This window comes from Strongylocentrotus purpuratus, unplaced genomic scaffold (assembly GCF_000002235.5).
Source record: "Strongylocentrotus purpuratus isolate Spur 01 unplaced genomic scaffold, Spur_5.0 spur5_scaffold_4, whole genome shotgun sequence".
NCBI lineage: Eukaryota > Metazoa > Echinodermata > Echinoidea > Camarodonta > Strongylocentrotidae > Strongylocentrotus > Strongylocentrotus purpuratus.
The window spans coordinates 26,111,422-26,132,710 of NW_022145610.1; the positions used below are offsets into that span (position 1 = coordinate 26,111,422).

At 36.3% G+C, this 21,289-nt stretch overlaps 2 protein-coding genes across 2 annotated transcripts; one reads left to right on the forward strand and one right to left on the reverse strand.

The window, feature by feature from the left end:
• The first annotated feature begins 69 nt into the window (after nt 1-69).
• On the forward strand, nt 70-6,509 carry LOC590766 (vesicle-trafficking protein SEC22b). Its single transcript, XM_790360.5, has 5 exons — nt 70-483; nt 1,440-1,555; nt 2,244-2,404; nt 3,749-3,895; nt 4,749-6,509. The coding sequence occupies exons 1-5, from the start codon at nt 409-411 to the stop codon at nt 4,898-4,900; spliced, it is 651 nt and encodes a 216-aa protein (XP_795453.1). The 5' UTR covers nt 70-408; the 3' UTR covers nt 4,901-6,509.
• Nucleotides 6,510-8,564: 2,055 nt separating this feature from the next.
• On the reverse strand, nt 8,565-21,228 carry LOC590789 (zinc finger CCCH-type with G patch domain-containing protein). The gene is made up of 13 exons (XM_030998056.1): nt 21,113-21,228; nt 19,609-19,717; nt 18,178-18,320; nt 17,361-17,600; nt 16,280-16,380; nt 15,756-15,818; nt 14,318-14,478; nt 13,048-13,300; nt 12,427-12,491; nt 11,465-11,656; nt 10,676-10,788; nt 9,963-10,042; nt 8,565-9,080 (listed from the first exon to the last, which is right to left on the reverse strand). Exons 1-13 carry the CDS (start codon nt 21,158-21,160, stop codon nt 8,942-8,944), a joined length of 1,707 nt encoding a protein of 568 aa, XP_030853916.1. The 5' UTR covers nt 21,161-21,228; the 3' UTR covers nt 8,565-8,941.
• Between the last annotated feature and the right edge of the window lie 61 nt (nt 21,229-21,289).

Sequence of the window (21,289 nt, forward strand, 5' to 3'; positions counted from 1 at the left end):
AAAATAATATTTGAAATATAAGAACTAAAAGAATAACTGATATTTAAATTTTAGTTATCTGTTTAACTTTATGTTTTATAATCATCTTGAAAAAAGACTAACTTGTAGTACACGTATCATGATCTTCTAAAATCATTAAAATCCTAGCCTGGAATTTAACTTTAAAGTGAAGTTGAGGTATACGGATTGTTAGGTTGGCCTTTTTACAAATTTATTCCCAAGAGTGCCTAACTGAGGTGTAAAAGGATAATTATCTGCGCGTATAGAGGATTGACACATCGCCTCTGTAATTCATCATTGCACCACATACTCATTTTGGTGTTGGCAAAAGATTGGGAACGGTACATCCACTCTCTAAAATCCGGGCTCGCCGTCTGTCTCGGAAACTGCGAAAATAATCTCAACAAAATGGTTCTGATGACGATGATAGCTCGTGTTGCTGATGGACTGCCCCTAGCAGCATCGATGCAAGAGGATGAACAAGTAAGATACCATCTTTGAAATGTTTGTGGGGACCGGACGGGGTCGGGGAGGAGAAGGAGCCTGAGAAGAACTTGAAAAAAAAGTTGAAGTAGAAGACTAAAGAAGGAGGAGGAGGAGGAGGAGGAGGAGGAGGAGGAGGAGGAGGAGGAGGAGGAGGAGGAGGAGGAGGAGGAGGAGGAGGAGGAGGAGGAGGAGGAGGAGGAGGAGGAGGAGGAGGAGGAGGAGGAGGAGGAGGAGGAGGAGGAGGAGGAGGAGGAGGAGAAGGAGGAGGAGGAGGAGGAGGAGGAGGAGGAGGAGGAGGAGGAGGAGGAGGAAGAAGAGACAGAGAGAGAGAAAGAGAGAGGGGGAGAGAGAGAGAGAAAAAGGGGGGGGGGTGCAAATCTAAAAGTCGAGTCCCTACTAAAAGGAGGAGAAGCAGGAGGGGGAAATTAGATTAAAAAGATATCACTTTGGTCTACTTGACTTGCTAAATGATGAAGGAAGAGAGGCATGCTTCATAAAGTTTGGGAAGGGACAGATAGTTTACCAGAAAAGAAAGAATTTATGCTTGCCAAGTGGCAAATGGCAAAGACATGAAAGAAGTGATGCTTGGAGAAGCATTCTTCAATTAAAATAATTTTTGTTGGTGTTAAATGTTGTTTGGAAGTTAGTATGATTTGATTTTCGCTTTCGTTTCACTTTTAATAACATTAAATGGCAGTACTGTATTGTAATGTATGAGTGAAGTGCTCTTTATGAAGTTTAAATCTGTATAACTTTAACTCAGATTAGGTATGTAACATTAAAGATATAATTAATTAAATTTAGATACAATCATCAACAGTAACTATTTAGTAGCTCCAGAAATGTGGAAAGTTAAGAGTTTCAAGTAAGTTATGGAATGCTATTTACATGGCTGTTATAATTAGAATTCTTTTAATTGAATAATCTTGTGATTCCTTGTCTCTTGGTTACAGGCAGGCCGTAGCTTACAGGAGTACCAGACTCAAGCCAAGATGCTCTTCAGAAATCTCAAGCTCAATGAGTCATCCCCGACTAGGTTTACCATCGAATCTGGACCGATGTTTTTCCAGTAAGTGTGGTTTTCTCTCCCCATCTTTCCTATCATGTTCTTCTTCTGTGGAAGTACATGTACAGGCCAATATGTTGTATCTGTGTACTTTTGTGTATCTTTTGCATTTGTTGATCTTTGTACGTTCATTGATCGTAATTGTAATTTTAACAACAGTTATACATACATTTGCTAGCTCTCAATATAAAAATTCCAACAAAGAAATCAACAAGATTCTTGATACACAATCTCTATGGTGTTGTTTGTTCCATCATCTGTCAGTTTAAGCTGGGACACAGTGCAGTAATTATTTTATTGCGTTCCCCTGTAATAAAAATAATGATCTAAAAGCCAAACCTGTTGAAATGTAATCCAGAGCAAATTCTATAGAACATTTCAAGAAAATAATGGGGAAATAAAAAGATGATCAACAGTTTGTACCCTTTTTGTACTACATGGTTATTAAAGTTGTGGCATCTCCAAACATACTGTATGCAAATCAGTCACTCAACGGTTGCATCATTTCTAAATGCCCCTTGTTTGTATGTTATTTTTAATAAAATGTCATGAACTTCAATTTTGACATGTGCTTGAGCCAACCATAGGCATACTGTATACATTTAACAATAGACACAATCTTGCTAGCCTAAATTGAAAAGGGAAATTAATGAAATTATTGCAATATTCATTTGCTGTTCTTCTTTTACAGCTACTTGATACAGACTGGGATCTGCTACCTGACACTCTGTGAGAAATCTTTCTCCAAGAAACTTGCATTCAACTATCTGGAAGAGCTCCATCAGGAGTTTTATTCACAGTATGGCAAGAGAGTACCAACAATAAGCAGACCATACTCGTTCATTGAATTTGGTAAGTATGGCTATTTTTAAACCTAGTTTCAAATACTCCAATTATCCTAATTTGACAGTGTGTTAAACTAAATATCACCGCAATTTGGGCCTTTTTTATATTGTATACAATCACTTTAGCTGTGGCTCAGAATCACGTAGGAGGTATTTTGATAGTCATTAGTAATCATTTGAAACACTTACTTAAAGAGAAGGTTGAGTTCTGGGAAGAGGTGAAAATAATTTGTGAGCGTTATCATCTTTTTTATGCAAGTGTGGAAGAACATCAGATAACAAATGTTCCCTGAAAAGCATGGCTCTTCAAATGCCTTAATATTCTAAATATGGCATGTAACCAGGCGCGTACATGGGGGGGGGGGGGTTTTAGGGGGTTAACCCCCCCCCCCTTTGGTATTTTTTTTGTGTGTAAACCCCCCCCTAAATTTCCCTAAACCCTCCTCTTTTGGATTTTTTTTTTTTTTTATTTAAAAAAAAAAAAAAAAAAAATATTTCCATGGCTGACCTCAAAAAGTTGACCTTACCCCCCCCCCCTGTTTATTCAGCGGTCGCCTGAGTCGTTGCGATTAAAAAAAGAGTGACCTCTTACCCCCCCCCCCCCCCCCCCGCTTATTCAGCGGCTGGCTGAGTCGTTGCGAAATTTTCGGCCCGATTTATAAATGTTAAAACCCCCCCCCCCCCCCCCCCCCTTGAAAAAATCCTGCGTACGCGCCTGCATGTAACAGCATAAAAAGAGGGACATATATTAATTCCATATGTTTGTGTAGTCCCATATTTTTGTGTACAGTGCTTGTAACTTTACCAAGACTGGGCCAAATTTCTTATCATTTTCATGATTCCAGAACCTTGCAGTACACACCAATACTTACATGTGCTAGATAATCAACCTTTTCTGATCGATTCCACACCGTTTCTTTCACAATGCAATCGCATGACCATAACTCAACTTTATCTTTAAGAGGGTCATTTACACTAAGCTCCCTTGGATGATGAAATATGAATCTTCCATCTTGCAGATTCTCCATTTCTCCATTTTTTTAAATCATCCTGTTACAATTTGATTGAAAATGCTTGCCTTTTAAGCATTGTTTAGTTAATTTGTGAACAATTCTTTTTCTTGTTATACGTATAAATGCTGAAAACAAGAACTAGAATATTACTGAAGTGAGTACGTACTGTTTCTTGTATCATATTACTAATTTAGTATTTATTTGCTTTCTTTGAGCATTCCATATAGTAGTGCTACACTATTTTGCTAAATCTTAAAACTCAATCCAAGTAAAAATAGAAAAATGCATTTAGCAGCAAAAGATTATTTATCATCTTCCTGATTTGTTTGTTTCCGCAGACACCTTTATACAGAAGACCAAGAAGTCGTACACAGACACGCGAGCCAGACGGAACCTTGCCAACATCAACACAGAGCTACAAGATGTACAGAAGATCATGGTACAGAACATTGATGATGTCATGAAGAGGGGGGTTTGCCTCGAAGGTAAGGGTAGAGTCAGTGGTGTAGTTATAAGGGGGAGGAGCATGGGGGCACATGGCCCCTTCCCAATCAGTGTTAACAGAAAGGGTAAGGGAGAGGGGAAGGGCAATATTTATGAAGATGATACAACACCCTCTTGCATCCTCTCATCACTCTTTGGCCTCAGTACATGTATGTGCTTTTCAACCACCCATTATTTTCAGGTACTCCAACGATGATACCAATGCCCTCTCTTGGAAAAATAGGGGGGGGGGGGAGGTAGAAGAGAAAATGTGGGAGAGGGAAAGTGCAATATCACACAAAGATGGTACAACCTCCTCCTCCTGCATCCTCCCATTTCTCTTTGGCCTTCTTACATGTATGTGGCCTTGTAGGTACTCCGTCCATGATACTAACACTCTCTCAATGGCTAGTGGGGAGGGGTAGCACCAGTGTTACTAGTCTTTCAGCCATGTTGAACGGAGTTCCATTTTGGATGTGCCTCGAGACATGTTGACCACAAAACTTTAAATGTCGCATCTTCTATTAAAAATTATATCATGAGATACATTCGCAGACATGTGGTAGATTAGAAAAAAGCCTGTCCTATTTCACAGATAAACTTGAGTTACCAGCCAAGTTCCTACTTTATTACGAGCCTAAAAACTAAAGAGAAGAGAAGAGAAGAGAAGAGAAGAGAAGAGAAGGAGAAGGAGAAGGAGAAGGAGAAGGAGAAGGAGAAGGAGAAGGAGAAGGAGAAAGAAGAGAAGAGAAGAGAAGAGAAGAGAGAGAAAGAGGAAGGGGTGGGCAATTCATCAGCCATTGTCACTTGGTTTTATAACATACTAACAGAAGCATTGGTTCTTTATTTTTACAGAGCTTGATAACAAGGCCAGCAATCTCTCAACGATATCCAAGAAATACAGACAAGATGCTAAAAACCTCAACCTTAGATCAAGGAACGCCAAAATCGCTGCTATCTTAGTCATCATATTCCTTGTGTCCCTAGCCCTCTACTTTTGGTGGTGATTCTAAGTGATTTGTATTTTACATGTTAGGATAATAGTCATCATCTCCAATATTAAAACACACTGTAAATTAACACATTCCTGTAAATAGAATAAATTATATTAATACCCTACCAGGTTCAGTAATAGAATTTAGAATTTAATAAAAATAAATTTTTGTTGTACCCTGTATATGATTTCTCTTTTTCATTGCGAATATAGAAACTAATCAAGGGCTTAAATATTTAGCAATGAAATATACATTTTTATTCTAATAACTAATAACAAATCTAAAGTTTGCTCATATTGTCTGCTGGGAGCAAGAAGAGCATTCACTGATATACTTTTACACATGGTTAATGCCTTTCTGGCTTTCAGTAGAGGATGTTTTTTGTAGAAAATGAGCTAGTCACAGGTAGACTGACAAGGGAAGCCAAATATGTTTTATGTACGAGTGCTCATAACTAGTACTTGTCACGACTATATTATATAGTGTGTTACTAGCAAAAATGATCGGGTATGTTCTCTATATTTGGTTGACTTTGATCTTAACATGGTGTAGAGTGCAAGCCTTTGAATACATCTAGTCCTATTTGACAAACCAATATGTTGTTTATTGATGTTTTAAAAAGGGTACCATACTTTTGATGCACTGCTCCTGGTTTTCCCTTTCAAACAACATATACCTTTGGAAATTTAAGTAATTGAGATGTTGTAAAATTCTGTCATCGTCGTGTACAGTACATTCAAATTAGATCTTTATGTTCACAGAGCTCTTCGGATGTGTGTTTTATGCCTGTTTGTATACAGGAATGTTTTTGACAACAAGAAGCAAATACAGACTTAAGCAAATAATTCATGTTGGGCTATTATTGATATAAGTCATTTTTACGCTTTGGATTATACTATTATTTTTAAAGAATTACAATTCTGAAAGGCTTTCCCAATTGCCTGTTAATCAGTTTTTGTTCTTCTTCATATGGATAGAAATTACTGTCAAACAGCTCAGCTTGACTTACGAATAAGATTTCATGTTGGTGTTCCTAAAAAAAAAACCATGGTTGACAATTTTGGGAATCTTTCATCTGGAGGTGTATGAAATATTACTATTTTGCTTGATGGAGTAAACCCATACAAATGCAATACTGATAGCTTGTAATGTGAGATTTTATAGCATTCTTGAATCTGCGTGTTGCTATACTCAAACTTCATTTTTTTTTCTCACACAAATGAATTTGTCTGTCAACGGTTGTCTAATTCGCCATTTGAATTTCATGTTTATATAAATTAATTTGAGGGATGGTTTGTCAATAAAATCGTATTGAATTTCTATTCAACTACTTTAATTCCTAATACTAAAGAAAAAGCAAAATTTTAAGATAGGATATTTTAATAGAAATATTATCTGCAAGAGGTTAAGAGAGGTCACAAGGGGGATGTATTATATATGAAGTTAAAGGAATAGTTTGATGACAAGAACTTTTGATTTCGTTGCCCAGCCATATAAAACATAAGTTACATATAATATGGAATGTATTGTCTGCTGAGAGCCAGAAGGGTGTTATCTTTATATATACTTTCCCACAGATTTAAAGATGAAGTTGAGTTCTGGTCATGCGATTGTATTGTGAGAATTTGTGTGTATTGCAAGGTTCTGGAATCATCAAAATGATAAGAAATTTGGCCATGTCTTGGTAAAGTTACAAACACTGTACACAGAAAGATGTATATGGGACTACACAAAAACGTGGTGTAAAAATCCTACCCTGGATTTTTACGATGTTACATGACATGTATAGAATATGAAGGCATTTGAAGAGCCATGCTTTTCAGGGAACATTTCTTATCTGATTTTTTTCCACACTTGCATAATAAGAATGATAACGCTCACAAATTATTTTTCACCTCTTCCCAGAACTCAACCTTCTTATTAAATGCATGCTTTTTCTTGAAAATAGACAAAGCAAAAAACAGTTTTAAAAAATTGTTATACCGGTACTCAGAATTCATTGCCTGTATTGAGTTTTCATGATTGTATGATGTTTTGTAAATAAAGTGGGGAAGAAAGAAATATCTGTTGCTATCGGAAATAAGAATAGGGGATGCATAAATAATGATGAATTGGATATTAGAAACAGAAAAGCTTGATATAGATCCCACATCTTTTCATAAGTTCATCTTAACATATTAATTTGTAGTTTTATTTGGGATAGTAGGTTCAGATTATTCTTTTGTATTAAAAATTGTGTAATTTTTCTCTTGCATTAAATGTAACAGTTTAGGCAGAGTGCCTACATTTGATATTTAAACAAATTGCGTATAGCTTGTAAATTCAATGCAATTAAATATATATACAACGGACGAGTTCTCAATTTATATTTTTGGTGGTGTAATGTAATAAGACGTTAAGTGAGGTGTTTTTTTTTCCAAGCTGAACATCCGCTTTGGTAAATAATTATGTCGAATTCAGTGTTGAAACTTGAAAGAAATATGTTTGGATGTCACGTTGTTTGGGGAAAGACTTGTTGGAATCCGTATATTAGCGTCAAGATGGATGGATGGATGGATACTGTATGTATGTATGGGTGGGTGGAATAGAGATCTATAAATACATGTCTATGGCAGTATGTATATCAGCATGGATGGATGGATGGATGGATATATGAATGTCTTGGTGGATGAATGGTTTGACGGATTAATGAATAGATGGATGTATAAATATGATATATGATAGAGGGGATGGGTGGATGGATGAAGGATGAATGGATGGTTGTATAAATGATAAAAGGGGTGGATGATGAACGATGAATGGATTAATAAATGGATGAATGGATGTATAAATAATGATAGATGATTAATGGGATGGATAGATGGATGAATGAATGGATGAGTGGATGAAGGATGAATGGATTGATGGATTGATGTATAAATAATGATAGATGATAAAGGGATGGATGAAAGGTTGAATATGATTGATAAATAAATGGGATGGATGGCTGGATAGATGGATAGATTAAATTTATTGGTGAAAGGGTGGACGCATGAATAGATTAATAGACTCACAGATCAATGAATGTATGGTAGAATGAATAGTTGGATGGATGAAATAATAGGTAAATGGATAGATGCAACAAAACCTGAATTAAGACTTCCAATCATGACACAAATCAAAATTCAAGTATAACATGATTTTATAATTTATTAAATAACTTAAGATATCACAATCTCACTGCTTGGTTATAAAGCTGAAGCATTCATTTTTTTCTCCTTCAAATTTGAACATTATCTCCTCATCTTAAAATATAATTGTAGACTCAGAGGCATACTTTTTACTTCTGTTAGTACAGGGCTCTCCAGGAAAAATATAAAATGAGGTCATTCATGCCGAACATCACTCTAATTTAATCCAACAATTGATTTACGAACCGTAATTACTATACCATGTAAATACAATTGGAGAGAGGGGGTCAATGGTTGAAAGGGAAAGGGGGAAATAAATATCTTACCAAATTCATTTTTAAAGGAGAGGGGGGGGGGGGGGGGGGCTCTTTGGTAATTTTGGAATGGCAAAAATGACAAAATACATAAGTTTTAATGAGTTTTCATAACTGTAGACCAATTACTTTTATATCAACTATGATTAAATCAATAACTATTGAAGAAAAAAAAATCACATTTATAATGTAATGAATACAAAATTGGGGTGATTAGAAACTTCCTATTCACAGCTATTAGGAACCTATATTTGAAAAAGGTTTTCGACAGATTTCACGATCGTGTAGGCCCAATCACACAGACGACGCACGGCCCGTGCATTAAAAATCAGAAAAATAATGTCACTGCATCGATGTGCGCCAAACTTTAGTCAGGGTTCGGGAGAAGTAAGCGAGCAGACACCGAATGCAAAGCGGGAACCAGCGTCAGATCAACGTCAACAAGGATTTGGCAGTCCGGGATTTTCCGGCGATCCTAGTTAAAAATATTTCTTTCTTTAGAAACAGAGTCAATCTATACTGAAGCCTCGCGGTTAAAAAAGGATTACTGTTCAGTCGTGAAGCATCCATCAAAATATTGTTAGTTTCTTGTGATCATCTCGACTGGTTTTCTGTCTTTCCAGCTTTCTCTGCGATGATTTCAGAGTGGCAAGGTAGTCTTCTGATCTTTGGATCTTAAGCTGAATAGCTGCACACGATGTCTTATCACTGCAAAAACAAAGAAACAAACATACAAGGCAAAAAGAAATGAAAGGTTAGAGAGGGTGATTATCATCGCAAGCCCATCTGGATTCTGTAAAGCAATTGCTTGATGTGCTTTATGTTGTCTTTAGACTTGTATAACTGCTTCTAAACGGGAACATGGATATAAGTTTACATTGTATGTCTTTCAAGTCAATAATAATAATAATACATAACATTTATTAGGCGCTTAATACTGATGTTTCTAAGCGCACAGTGTTCTGATTAAGAGAAGACTATAACCCGTAGAATTAAATTAGAAGAAAAAGCAAAAATACAAAAGTAACATAGATAAGGTAAGAAAAACAGTGGCAATCAACTAAATAAAGACAAATATGGTGCGCACCTCCATTGACCGACGCACAACTGCAATTTACAATTTGAAAAGATAGGTTTTGAGTAGAGATTTGAATTGAGATACAAGTCGTGTAAATTTGTCCTTTTATCTTCTTAATTCTCATATATTTGATGTTTGTTTACTTTTTATACTTTTAGTTTTGATTTAACTTTGTTTCTGTATTTCTAATGCAAATGCAGAAATAAATTCAATTCAATTCAAAAGGATCTAAGGATCATTTATCACTCTTAAATTAAAATACTAAAAAAAGATTTATTTTTCTGAAAAATAATTTTTTGTAATGGTAGACTTTTTAAAATAAATGTTGGTATAAGATATATTAATAATAGTTTTTTTGCAAGAAACATACTAGTTATAATGTACTCACAATAATAGCAGATAAAGATAGTATGGTTTATGTTTAAGACGAAATAAAGAAGAGAGGGGTAGAATACATTTTCTTTTTAAATTCTAAAAATGATTTGACTTTAATAATCTAGACATAGGCCTACCTTTGATTCCTAACTAATGACTTTCTTAGTTGTGTTAGCCTCTTCTCTGTAGATCTAGTTTCATCCTGTGTTTTTAGAAGCTGTATGATTGCAAAATAAATAAGAAAGAAATAATCACGACTTTTTCTCACTTTAATGGGTACAAATGTAAAATATTCACAATACGGTACATAATAGCTTAGAAAATACTGCAGATACTGGGAAAACAACAACTAAAAACTGTTTTTTGTTTAAATTAAAAGACAAACAAAAAACCAGACAACAATACAACCAAATAAACAAAACAAATGTGCATGTTTATCCGAACAGTTCTGCCTTGAACTTTTACATAAAATATGTCTTGTGAAGAGGTGAAAAGGCAAAATATAAACTCAAATACAATGTTCATGGGCACCACAAGTTTTTAAAATAAAACAGAAACAAATGCAGATATAAAAAAATTAACGCTAATAAAGGAGAGGAGGTCCCTTCAAAGAAATCAAGAAACACAAGAGCCAATCCCCCCCCCCTTGTCCCCCAAAACAAGAGAGCTAATCTGACTGATCGATCTGACCTCATAATGCGATAATCACACATAGCGAGAATCATGTTACAAAGAATGAAAAAAAAGAAAAGTCAAGCAGAAACAAGAAAATGTAATCAAACATAGGAAATCATCATCATCATCACTTTAAAGAGAAAACTGAAACAAAATTAAGAACAAAAAAACAGACCTGAACATTTAGTTGTCTTGTGTTAGCTTTCTTCTCTCCCTGACTCTCCTCTCTGCGTATCCTATTAGTCTTAACAAACAATGTGTTATCTGCTAACAGTTCGTTGACCTTTACTGCAGGGTTAAAAGGTCAAAAATAAAATATACCGGATGAAGGTTTGATCCTTAGAAAGGATCTTCAACAAATTCCTGAACATGTCGATCAAAAGGAAATGCATTGATCTATTTCAATGAACTGTAAAAAGGTTGATAGTATTAAGCTAGAGGCTAGATTTTCAAACCTGGGGTCCTTTGTACTATTTTGATACACGCAGGACTTTTAAAACTATCCAATGAAAACCGGCATAAATCACTACTAAACAAAAACCTGAGCTGTAACTCTTTACTGTTCATATTTTAACCATTTTTCAAATGCAAACACAATAATTACACACAATATGTAAAACGATTTGCAATTTGTCATTGATATTCACAACCACACACATTACCAATGTAAGATGTAAGTTTATATATCTTTAAAAATGGTAATGATTGTAATGATTGCATATCGAAATAGCAATGACGTATTAACTGGATATCTTGCTTGTACAGGAGTAATCAATTTTGGAAAGAACAAATAATAATAATACAACATTGGTTTTCTTTGAATTATCCATTCAGCAAACAATAAGGAACTGGATGAATGTGTGTACAAAATCTGATGTGTCATGCAAATAATGAAATCATATTGACAACTTGAAATATAAGCCACTCGACATTTAAGATAACAGTGTACGGTAAGAGAACTTACTTTTCTTTGCACCAAGATGAGTATTGATAAACTCGAAGACATCTTTAGGCTTCTTTAACTTGGTCATGTTGCTGTTTCCTGCACCGTTTTTCTTCTTTCTATTCTTCCCTTTCCCCCTCTTCTTCTTCTTTTTACCCACAATGCCAAGTTTCTTTGTCTCTCTCAATTTCATGATTGCGTCCAACGACTTCCCTGTAATAGAACAGACAGAAAACTTCCAAGAGTTTAGATTTGTACATGTAATCTTACTCGTCTTTTCATAAACGCAGAAGGGCAAGCTTTTTATTGAATTGATAATAGTGATCTAATCATGCAAGGAATTACTTGGAAACTTTGTCTGAATTAAAATCCATTGACTAGACACACCCCTTAATCTGTTTCATACAACTCTTTTAACTGCATAAAATGAAAAACAGAATAAAGATACGGCAAACTTACGGCAATCATTAACATCTTTAGACGGACTAGAATTCAAGCGAAGCAGATTGTAATAATATTTCTTGCAGCTTTTTGCTAAATTACTTAATTGTAAAGTTCTTTCTCACTTTAACTTACAATTGCGACCCTTTCTCAAAAACCTTCTTTTTTCTATCCCTTTTTGGTAATCTACTACTCATAAAATTTATCCTAGATGAACATATGCTTTCTTGGTCCTCACTAAAAATCTATTATATTTTTTTAAAACTCTGCATTAAAGCCTATCTGTACTAGTTTGGTCAGGGGGGGGGGGGGGTTAGATCTCCAAGCAAGTTCACTGACAAGTGGTTATCTCATCAAATCAGCTCTCAATTAACATGAGAAAAAGAGGATCATGGGGGACCAATGGGCACCTCTTAGGCATTGTTTGCTATATAGAGGGAGCAAGTAGCTATAAGCAGTGCAGTGAGGCTTTAAAGTATTATCTAGAAACACAAAGATTTCAGGGAAAAAAAATCATGACACATTTGAGTGGAACTGCCTACCTGGCGGAACCATCACAGCTTCAACCGGTTCTACTCTCCCTTCTCCATGCTTGCCAAGACCTTTCCTGTATCAAGAAAATATATATAAGAGTCATTCCATGGTGTTGGGGTAATTTTTGTGACATATCAAGGCCCCGTCTTATACAGAGTTGATATTAATTGTAAGTTATTTGCTATTTATATCAATCGCAGTACATAAGAGATTACAAACTTGCGATTGATCCAAATCACTTACAAATCTTGATAAGAAAAGGCCCAGAAGTGAGAAACTATGTCTCCTATCAACCATAACAACATTTGCTGGAATTTAGTTTAGCTTAAAAAGCATAGCGAACCATGTTTAAAAGCACTCTACCGTCATGGTAAATTAATATTGTAGACCCCAGTTTATGTAATGTTATATAAAATAAATGTGATGTCTATGTAACACTGGTAAAAAACAAAAATGCATGTTAAGCAAAGATTTTGAAGAGAAGCAACTAACACAATGTCTTGCCAAAGGACATTAGTGCCGTGGCGGGACTCGAACCACGGACCTTGTGATCGACAGTCCGGCGACGTATCTACTCGACCACGACACCTCTACATCCCTGTACTTGATATATGAGAATGAGTAGTTACCCTATCTCATAACCCATCATAGCCATGATCTTTGAAGCGATTCCTCTGGTGTGCGTCTCCCATTCTCCCAGCTTACAAGACGGCCCTGAAGGCATCCATAACACATCTGGGACTTCATCCTCCTCCTCCTCTTCCTCTTCATCATCATCCCCAAGCCGACTCCTGCTCGATGTCGATGGCTCGTTGTGATCACTATCTATGCTACGGTTTTCATCCTCCTCCTCCTCATCATCGTCTAATGCCGTTTGAGTTCCTATCAGTATGCAACACAAGAAGCGAAAGTTATCATTGCGCGCGCTTCTTATTCTTCAGAATTCATTACTCTTACTCACACGAGAGGGCAAAGCTGATACATGCACTTATTCAAGAATACAAGCAATAACATTGGAGGTCTCATGGGGAAGCTTTTTACTGCTCTATGCTTGTCGAGACTACCATTTTTTAAATCTTAAACAATATTTTCTCAAATTCATGAGTTTCTTGCACATCAATATTTGTATAGATGAAACTGAAATCATCCTACAGTTAACAGTTCATTTCAACAACAAAAAACAAAAATCCAAACATTTTTATTTTAAAGATATTTTTAATTATTTTCTCCTAAATCAAATATATACCACAATAACCTCCTAAAGAGACCACATTGAGAAAAGCAGCCTATCCCAACTTGGATACTTTTGTTTCACCTGAAGAGAAATATACGTTTAACAGTCTTGCACACTTCTCATTATAATAAATATCTAGTAACGTCTCCCTTTGTGAAACTACAGGACATCTTGACTGCCTGATGCAGGTTAGCAGCACAGAAACAGAACCTGTCTATAAAAACACATTTCAACTCTACTTGGGCGTTGATTAAAGGGATTGGGTAACTTTGCCTCAGATTCTGAAACAAAATCCGGGATTGAGGTCATGCTACAATGATAATTATAAACCTTTAGGTCAGTCAGGAACCCCATGACTTTTACAAGCCGATCGACTGTCTGATTATGATTAGAAATTAAAATCAAATTTCGCATTTTCCTAACGGTTTTCATAACACTACAGTCTATTGGGGGAAATGAGTATGGTAAAACCGGTTACTCAAAGATTTTTACTTTTTGAGGCACTTCATGATCATTTTGAAGCGCAATTTTTTTAGGGCTTCAATATTACACCATATCACAGACACTGATAACATGTAGGGCCATGCATCTCATATTTAACATTGTTAAACCATGCCTTTAAAGATAGATTCAATTGCAATGAGTTATCGATGGTGTAGACTTACCGATGGGTAATACATTTTGGGCTTCCACCGTGATTGAGTTGCCATAAGACTCGAAGCAAACAGTTACATTGTTGGTGTCCTTGTCGATGTCAATGACACTGGCGGGATACCAGATATCATCATCGTACTTGGCGAGACACCTGCCCTCTATAGAGAGCTGGCTGAAAGGATAGACACAATATAATTAAGAGGATGAGAAATGTTCCAAATGCAGGAGATACCCACAAAGGAAGAAAGTAAGATACCAAAGAGAGAAAGGAAGAAGGTGGAGAGAAAGGAAGAAGGTGGAGAGAGGCAAAGATGGAGAGAAGGGGAGGGGGAGGAGGAACACAGCTAAAGAGAGAAAGAGAGAGTAAGAGAGGAGGAGGAGTGAGGGGGGAAGGGAGAGAGAGAGGAGGGGGAGGAGGGTTGGAACAGAGAGAGAGAGAAAGATAGAGGGGGTTGGCGACAGAGAGAGAGAGAGAGAGGAGGGGGTTGGGGGGGGGGGGGAGAGAGAGAGAGAGAAAGGGGGAGGGTGGATTTGAACAGAAGGGACAATGAGGCATAAATCAGTGTGAAATTTTTATTTTTATTCAGAAAATACTACTTTATTTTTTTTCCAGCAATGGAAACAATTCATGTACACAAAATATCATAATATAGTATTAATGACTGCCTCGGGGCAATAGCACAATTCTAACCTTCCCTTGAGCGTATAAAAACAACTATTTCTTGAATATTAAAGCAGTCATTAATACTTTTATATGCAAAAAAAAAAAAAAAAAAAAAAAAAAAAAAAAAAAAACTTTTGTCGAAGATGGGATTCGATCTCTTGCGTACAAAAGGTGATGTATCTAAAACCAGCGCCTCAAACCGCTCGGCTATCGCGCTCTGTTACCATTCATAGCAGTTTTTTCTTATATATACATTAAAATGGATTGAAAACTGCTTCGCGTGGCAGATGCTTCGCGGCTGCTCCATTAAACAGGCCCTTCTTTTACTTTTGCAATGCATATTGGCACGAATTTAGATCAAGATCTATCGGCAGATGTTGTTTTTTTGTTTTTGGAAGTTTATTTTCGTCTTCATGTCAACAATGCAAGATAAATTTGTCGGTAAGATCGATCGAGATTCAATTGTATTGAAATTACCGACCAATTCTTCGCACACGTACGGTATCCTCGATCGCTCAGACCATATTTTAACATGTAAACCTATGAAGTAACCATGGAGACTGACCTATTTTCCCAATAACCATGGTTATTGGGATTTTGAACTGTTTTTTAACCATGGTTACCGGGAATTTTCGGGAACAGTTAAAGTTTATGAATGCAATTTTGACCAATCAGATTGCTGGATTACTTAAGTGAGGTATATAATGGATAATATTGAATAAAAAAATAGTAAGTACCGGTACACACAGTGGGGAATAATGAGTTCTTAGAAAATATGTGCTCACCTGAGATCTATTTCTTGGAATTGTTTCAATTCAGATGCATTGACAATGTGACCATGAGAAAACCTGTATCCAGGAATACAAATCAAATATTTAATGAACTGCTGCTAATATCATACATGCATACCAGGGGGTGGTTCACAAAGATCCTAAGTCAAACTTAACTCTAAGTTGGACATTATGGAGAGCCATTATGTTAAACCCCCCCCCTTGAGTATTTTTTATGTGTATGATTTTTGTAAACCCCCCCCCCCCCCCCCCCCACCACCCTTTTAATTTTTTAATTTTTTTTTTTTGTAATAAAATAAAAAAAATAATAATAAAAAAAATTATGCCAATGGCTGACCTAAAAAAGGTGACCTTACCCTCCCCCCCACGGAACAAAATGTCAAATTTTCAAATTTCGAGACCAAAAAAAAAAAAAGTGTCCTCTTACCCCCCCCTCCCCCCAAGACCTACATGAACCTGTACATAAAGACCACTTTTCTTGTCTCCCTTGGGTTTCACTGTATATCTTTCAAACATACTTGCATTCCTCTTCTGCAAAGCGACACTCTCCTTTGAAGAAGAAGGGACAGGGCTTCATAGAGGTGTTCGTTGGGTTACAGAACAGGACACGCAACTTGATCTGGAAAAAATCAGGAGGCAAAAAAAAATAGTTTTCAATTTTAGAAAACAAGGGAATAAAGTAAGGGACAATGACAAATAAAATATCAATGATATCTCAAATTTGGTCACATTGCAAGTCAATTTTGCTCTTTGTATTCTTTGTTTCTTTATTGCAATGGCCACAGTTGTTTCTACTCCACCATACAACACAGAGCTAAATGCAAATCCACTATATCCGCTATCGATACACACACACACACACACACCACACAATACACTCACAAACTCATTCACAAAGATCGTATGAACTCATTCAAAAAGATTGTATGAACACATTTTCATTTTCATTTCACCATGTTAGCTTTTTCTTTTGAGGCCGCCATCCTAGTCATCCTGTAGTCTCCTGGGCAGCGTCTCACGAAACCGTCATAAGTACAAGTCCAACGACATCCTATTGAAATGCGTGTATTAAGTTTAACACACGTTTCAATGGGATGTCGGTGAACTTGTACTTATTACAGTTTCATGAAATGCTGCCCTGCACTTTTCAAAAGATGGTTAGGATAATACTTCAAACTCATAATACTATATTATAAAAGTATTATATTATATGTAAATGTAAATCACATTTTGATATGACGATATTATTGTTATTATTGTATTACACCTTTCATTCACATGTTCTTTGTTATTCAGCTATTGTATTTGGAAAAATGCAGAAATATAATCAAATCAAAATAGTGTTCTTGTATATTTTTGTTTTATATGAAACCCATGTACTTCAGCAGTGTTCATGCCCTTCTGTGCTCTCTATCTACAGAGGATATATTCTTTAAAGAAAACTTGTGAATTTTCATATCTGTATGGGGGAAAAAATGTGGGTGGGGACCGAAATACATCGAGCTGAACTGGACCAATGACTTTGTGTGCTCAGAGTATGGGTGTATAATTGGCTATTTTTTTATGAAATAGGACGAAAAGAATGAAATGTAAACATACCTCATCGTCATCTGGTGAAGATGGTTCTACGGATAAAACTACAGCATTGTGTCTCTGGTGCGCACCCCATTCATGTCTGTAGAGAATGCTGCAGCTGGTTCCTGAAATATCCTCGAAGTCGTTCATATCTCCATCCTCCTCCTGCTCCTCCTCAACATCCTCATCAGCATCATCTTCTAGTCTTTGGTTAGTTCTAGCTGGTCCCTTGGAAGAGGAGCTGCTCGTTGCTGCAATTTCAGCCTACATTGAATGACAATCATCATGCAGGAATATGGTGTGTTACAGATATTAATTAAGGCTGCATTTGGTTCTTGAAATAATCCCCAAATCATAAACACTTTCTTTCTCCCTCTCCTCCACCTCCTCCTCTTCATCATTACACCTCCAACTGTTATCTTCATCTTTATTTTTTCTCTGGTAAGCTGGTGTAAGAGGAGTTGCTTGTTTATGCTATTGCAGCTTATTTACCCAACAGAAAGGGAAGGGATAGAGAGGAATCAGGGAATAGAAGGCTATATACATTTATAATTGATGCCGTTTTCTATTCATGAGAAGAAAAAAAAATAGAACACAACAGTTACTTGTTTTAACCTCGTGAAACAGTGTAGATTAAGGCCTTTGTTAAATACTTTTACATGTAAGCTTTAATACATGTATGTCATATTCTTAAGAAACATAAATCGGGACAAATCAATTTTTCACCAACTTAAAAATTACAAAACTTGGTAAGGGTATGATTATTTTAATAATGTATTTTGTACTCATTACATATTGACTGTATGATACATTACTGTGATTTGTATTAAATTTGTTCTACCTGAAAAGCTGCATACTCTTCATCCACGTCAACTGGATGGGTTTCTTCAGCACCATTTCTTGTCTTCTTATCAGCTTGCGGAGGACCCGTGATGTCATCAACATAGCTCAAGAGTTTGCTCTTCCGCAAGGAAAGCAGACTTCCTGCGGGAAATAAAGAAAGAAGTGCATTGTAACCATTAGCGTCAACATCATATTGCTAAGCGGAAAATGAAATGTACGCGAACATACAACGCAGAATTATAGCAGAGTACTGAGACTACTGATGCCCCTGGATCCAGCAATCATGGTCTATCTCTGCCTTGACACTGTGCGTGCGCACAAACACCTCCATTTGACTTTCCAATCCAATGGAAGCAATATCATTTAATGCAACAACTCACTCTAAAGTAGTTCTGTATAATATGCATTTTGAAATGATTTTGAAAGTTATTTGTACCTCAAATTAAAATTAGATCCATCACATTTTTTCTTGGGTTGGTCACTTGATAATTTTTTACTGTTAAATGTAAGTTATTTGGTGATTAAAACTACCTGTATTGAGGTGAGTTTCATGATGTTTTTTTTTCTGCACCCCTATGATATTAAAAAATGATGGGCAAACCATCTCTTTTTATGGGAAGCTTGACAAATTTAACTTATTTTTCAATTTTCAATAAAAGAATTCCTCACACCAGAAATTCTTCTTTCCATCAAATTTTATATTTATGTGTTACCATAATTCCTATATCCAAGAATTCCAGTGCTAGGATCAGTCATGTATGGCTCACATGACATGAAATACTTCTATCATGAAGAAGATATGGATATCTTGTGATGCTAATCAAGGTATAGTTCACCGCAGAAAGAAAAAAAAAAAAAAAAAAAAAAAAGGTATAGTTCACCACATTAGCATTTCATTTTTATGAGAGATCTAAATCAAATATTGCATGCACTCTTGTTGAATTTGAGGCACTGGTAAAATAATGGATCTTCAGTGATTGGCATAGTGACTCTGCCAGTCACCAAATACATACCTGCCAACATTTGAAAATAAGAATTAGGAATTTTTAGCATGGTATGCCTTCGAAAATAAGCAATCGCCCATGCAGCGGCAGCGTAACTGGCAATTCGCGGTAAATGTGTACATACAGTAAAAGCGAGCACAAATTTGCTGCTCGATCATGCAGCCATTCAAAGCACGCAATACATGAACTCTCAAATCGCAGCACATGATAAAACAAGCTTAATTTGGCTTTAGCAAATTAAAAAAAAAAAAAATGATATAAAAATCTGAATATTCCGAATTTGTAGGTTCTTCTTAAAATTCATAAAATCAGAATATTACAGATTATTTGGAAGGGTTGGCAGGTATGCAAATATCCACAATTTCGACTGGAGCCTCAGTCTCAGTCCATGGTGCATGGTATTGGTATATTTGATTATTATTCACCTTGGGTTAACTCAATGACATCTTTCAAATCTTGCAGGAGTTGATGAAGAGCCTCCACACCTTCACTGGCACTGCTTCTGCTTGCTAGGACAGTCTCTATTTGCTTAAGCTAGAATGAGACCATGGAAAAGGGTACCATTCAAAGACGATATCACGTCAACGTATACTTATATTGGTGATTTATGAAATATATTGATATAACGAAGGGTTACTTGGCGCATCCACTCTTGCCCGTGTGGCGTCTGTGAAGTGTAGAAAGAAGCCATGTAAACAAAGACTAAATGTAAATAAAATCACCCATTACCACACAGGACTAATAATTCAAACTACAGTAGTCTACCTCCACTTTGGCATTCGCTCAAACATCTTCATAGACATTGCATTCATAGACGCCTCTAAAATTAAAAATCCAATTTAACTCTTCTGAATTCTCTTGCAACTCACTTTCAAATTCAATCTAACATTTTAAATAACAAAAATCTCTCGTTAATGAAGTGTAAACAGACACGGGACTAATTTCAGTAACTTGCAGAGACACTTTCCTTATCTTTTACACTAAAGTATCTTCGTACACTCTAGGGTAGAGTACCCAGTATTCGGTCACTTAAGGGGAAATCACTAATATTTTGAATTCTTACCTCTTTCATTGGGCAATCTACCCATCAAAAGAAAAGAAATTTATTCCTCTAACAGGATTTTATAGTCACTGAAAATATAGAATAACGATAAGCAAAAGACTTCCGAAAGAAGACGGAGCATTTTTCTGCCCAGAATTCGGTCGCGCCGACTAGAATTCGGTCACGCGATTTGTGCGTGGTATCTCCGTTGCAAAGGAGCGTAGCGTATTTGCGCACTATTTTCACACAATTGCGCGATAAAGCACGGAATGTCAATGCGTTGACCGAATACTGGCTGAGCGATACCGCATGGCAAGGGTATCGTATAAATACCTCTTGCACATCGGCAAGTGCGTCATTTGCAAATTCGCTGCGATGGAGCGAACACGGAAGTGATTCTCTTCACACACATACTAAATTCATTGTGACAGCACACGTAGTTGTTTCGCAATAGACTTCTACATATGGCTATGCATGTTAGCGCATGTGCTAAGAGAACGCGAAAGTGCGGAAAGTTGTGCGACACTGACCAATTTCGAGCTAAGGTGGAGATCTTTCCGGGGCCCTAAATCTGATTTAATTTTGAGAGTTAAGAAAAGTTGTTCAGCTGCCTGATTTGTGCAAGTTTCGTGGCTCATAAATTATTTTTTTAATTGTTACAGCTGTTGAAACGGCTGTCTGACCGAATACTGGGAATTGACCGAATACTGGGCGCGCTACCCTACTCACCTCGAGAAAAAAAAATTAAAGAAATCCCAAACATAATTAAGAGTTTGTGGGACAGGTCTCCGAAATAAGCACTCCACTAGTACCTGGTACTAGTCTATCATATGCGTGCTTTCCTGTAAAATGCATAATGAAATCAATCAAATAGTTAACGTCCATACCTGTGTCTTATATGCATCTATTGTCGCTTCTAATGATGCTTCATCCATCCTTGGATTGTGCTATTTTGTCTATTTTGATTGCGAGTTTTCGTTCCAAGTCATGAAGTGATGTCCAAATGAAGCTATGAAACGCGAAATGTAACTCATTTGAGTTTTTTTCCTTTATGGTTTGAAAAT

Excerpts from the sequence above, each read along its gene's own strand:
- LOC590766 (XM_790360.5), top strand. The coding sequence starts at position 409 with ATGGTTCTGATGACGATGATAGCTCGTGTTGCTGATGGACTGCCCCTA. Across the intron at positions 484-1,439 it reads CGATGCAAGAGGATGAACAA|GCAGGCCGTAGCTTACAGGA; the intron begins GTAAGATACCAT and ends TCTTGGTTACAG. Across the intron at positions 2,405-3,748 it reads ATACTCGTTCATTGAATTTG|ACACCTTTATACAGAAGACC; the intron begins GTAAGTATGGCT and ends TTGTTTCCGCAG.
- LOC590789 (XM_030998056.1), bottom strand. The coding sequence starts at position 21,160 with ATGGATGAAGCATCATTAGAAGCGACAATAGATGCATATAAGACACAG. Across the intron at positions 15,819-16,279 it reads TTTGCAGAAGAGGAATGCAA|GTTTTCTCATGGTCACATTG; the intron begins GTATGTTTGAAA and ends TCCTGGATACAG. Across the intron at positions 10,789-11,464 it reads TCATCTTGGTGCAAAGAAAA|TAAAGGTCAACGAACTGTTA; the intron begins GTAAGTTCTCTT and ends TTAACCCTGCAG.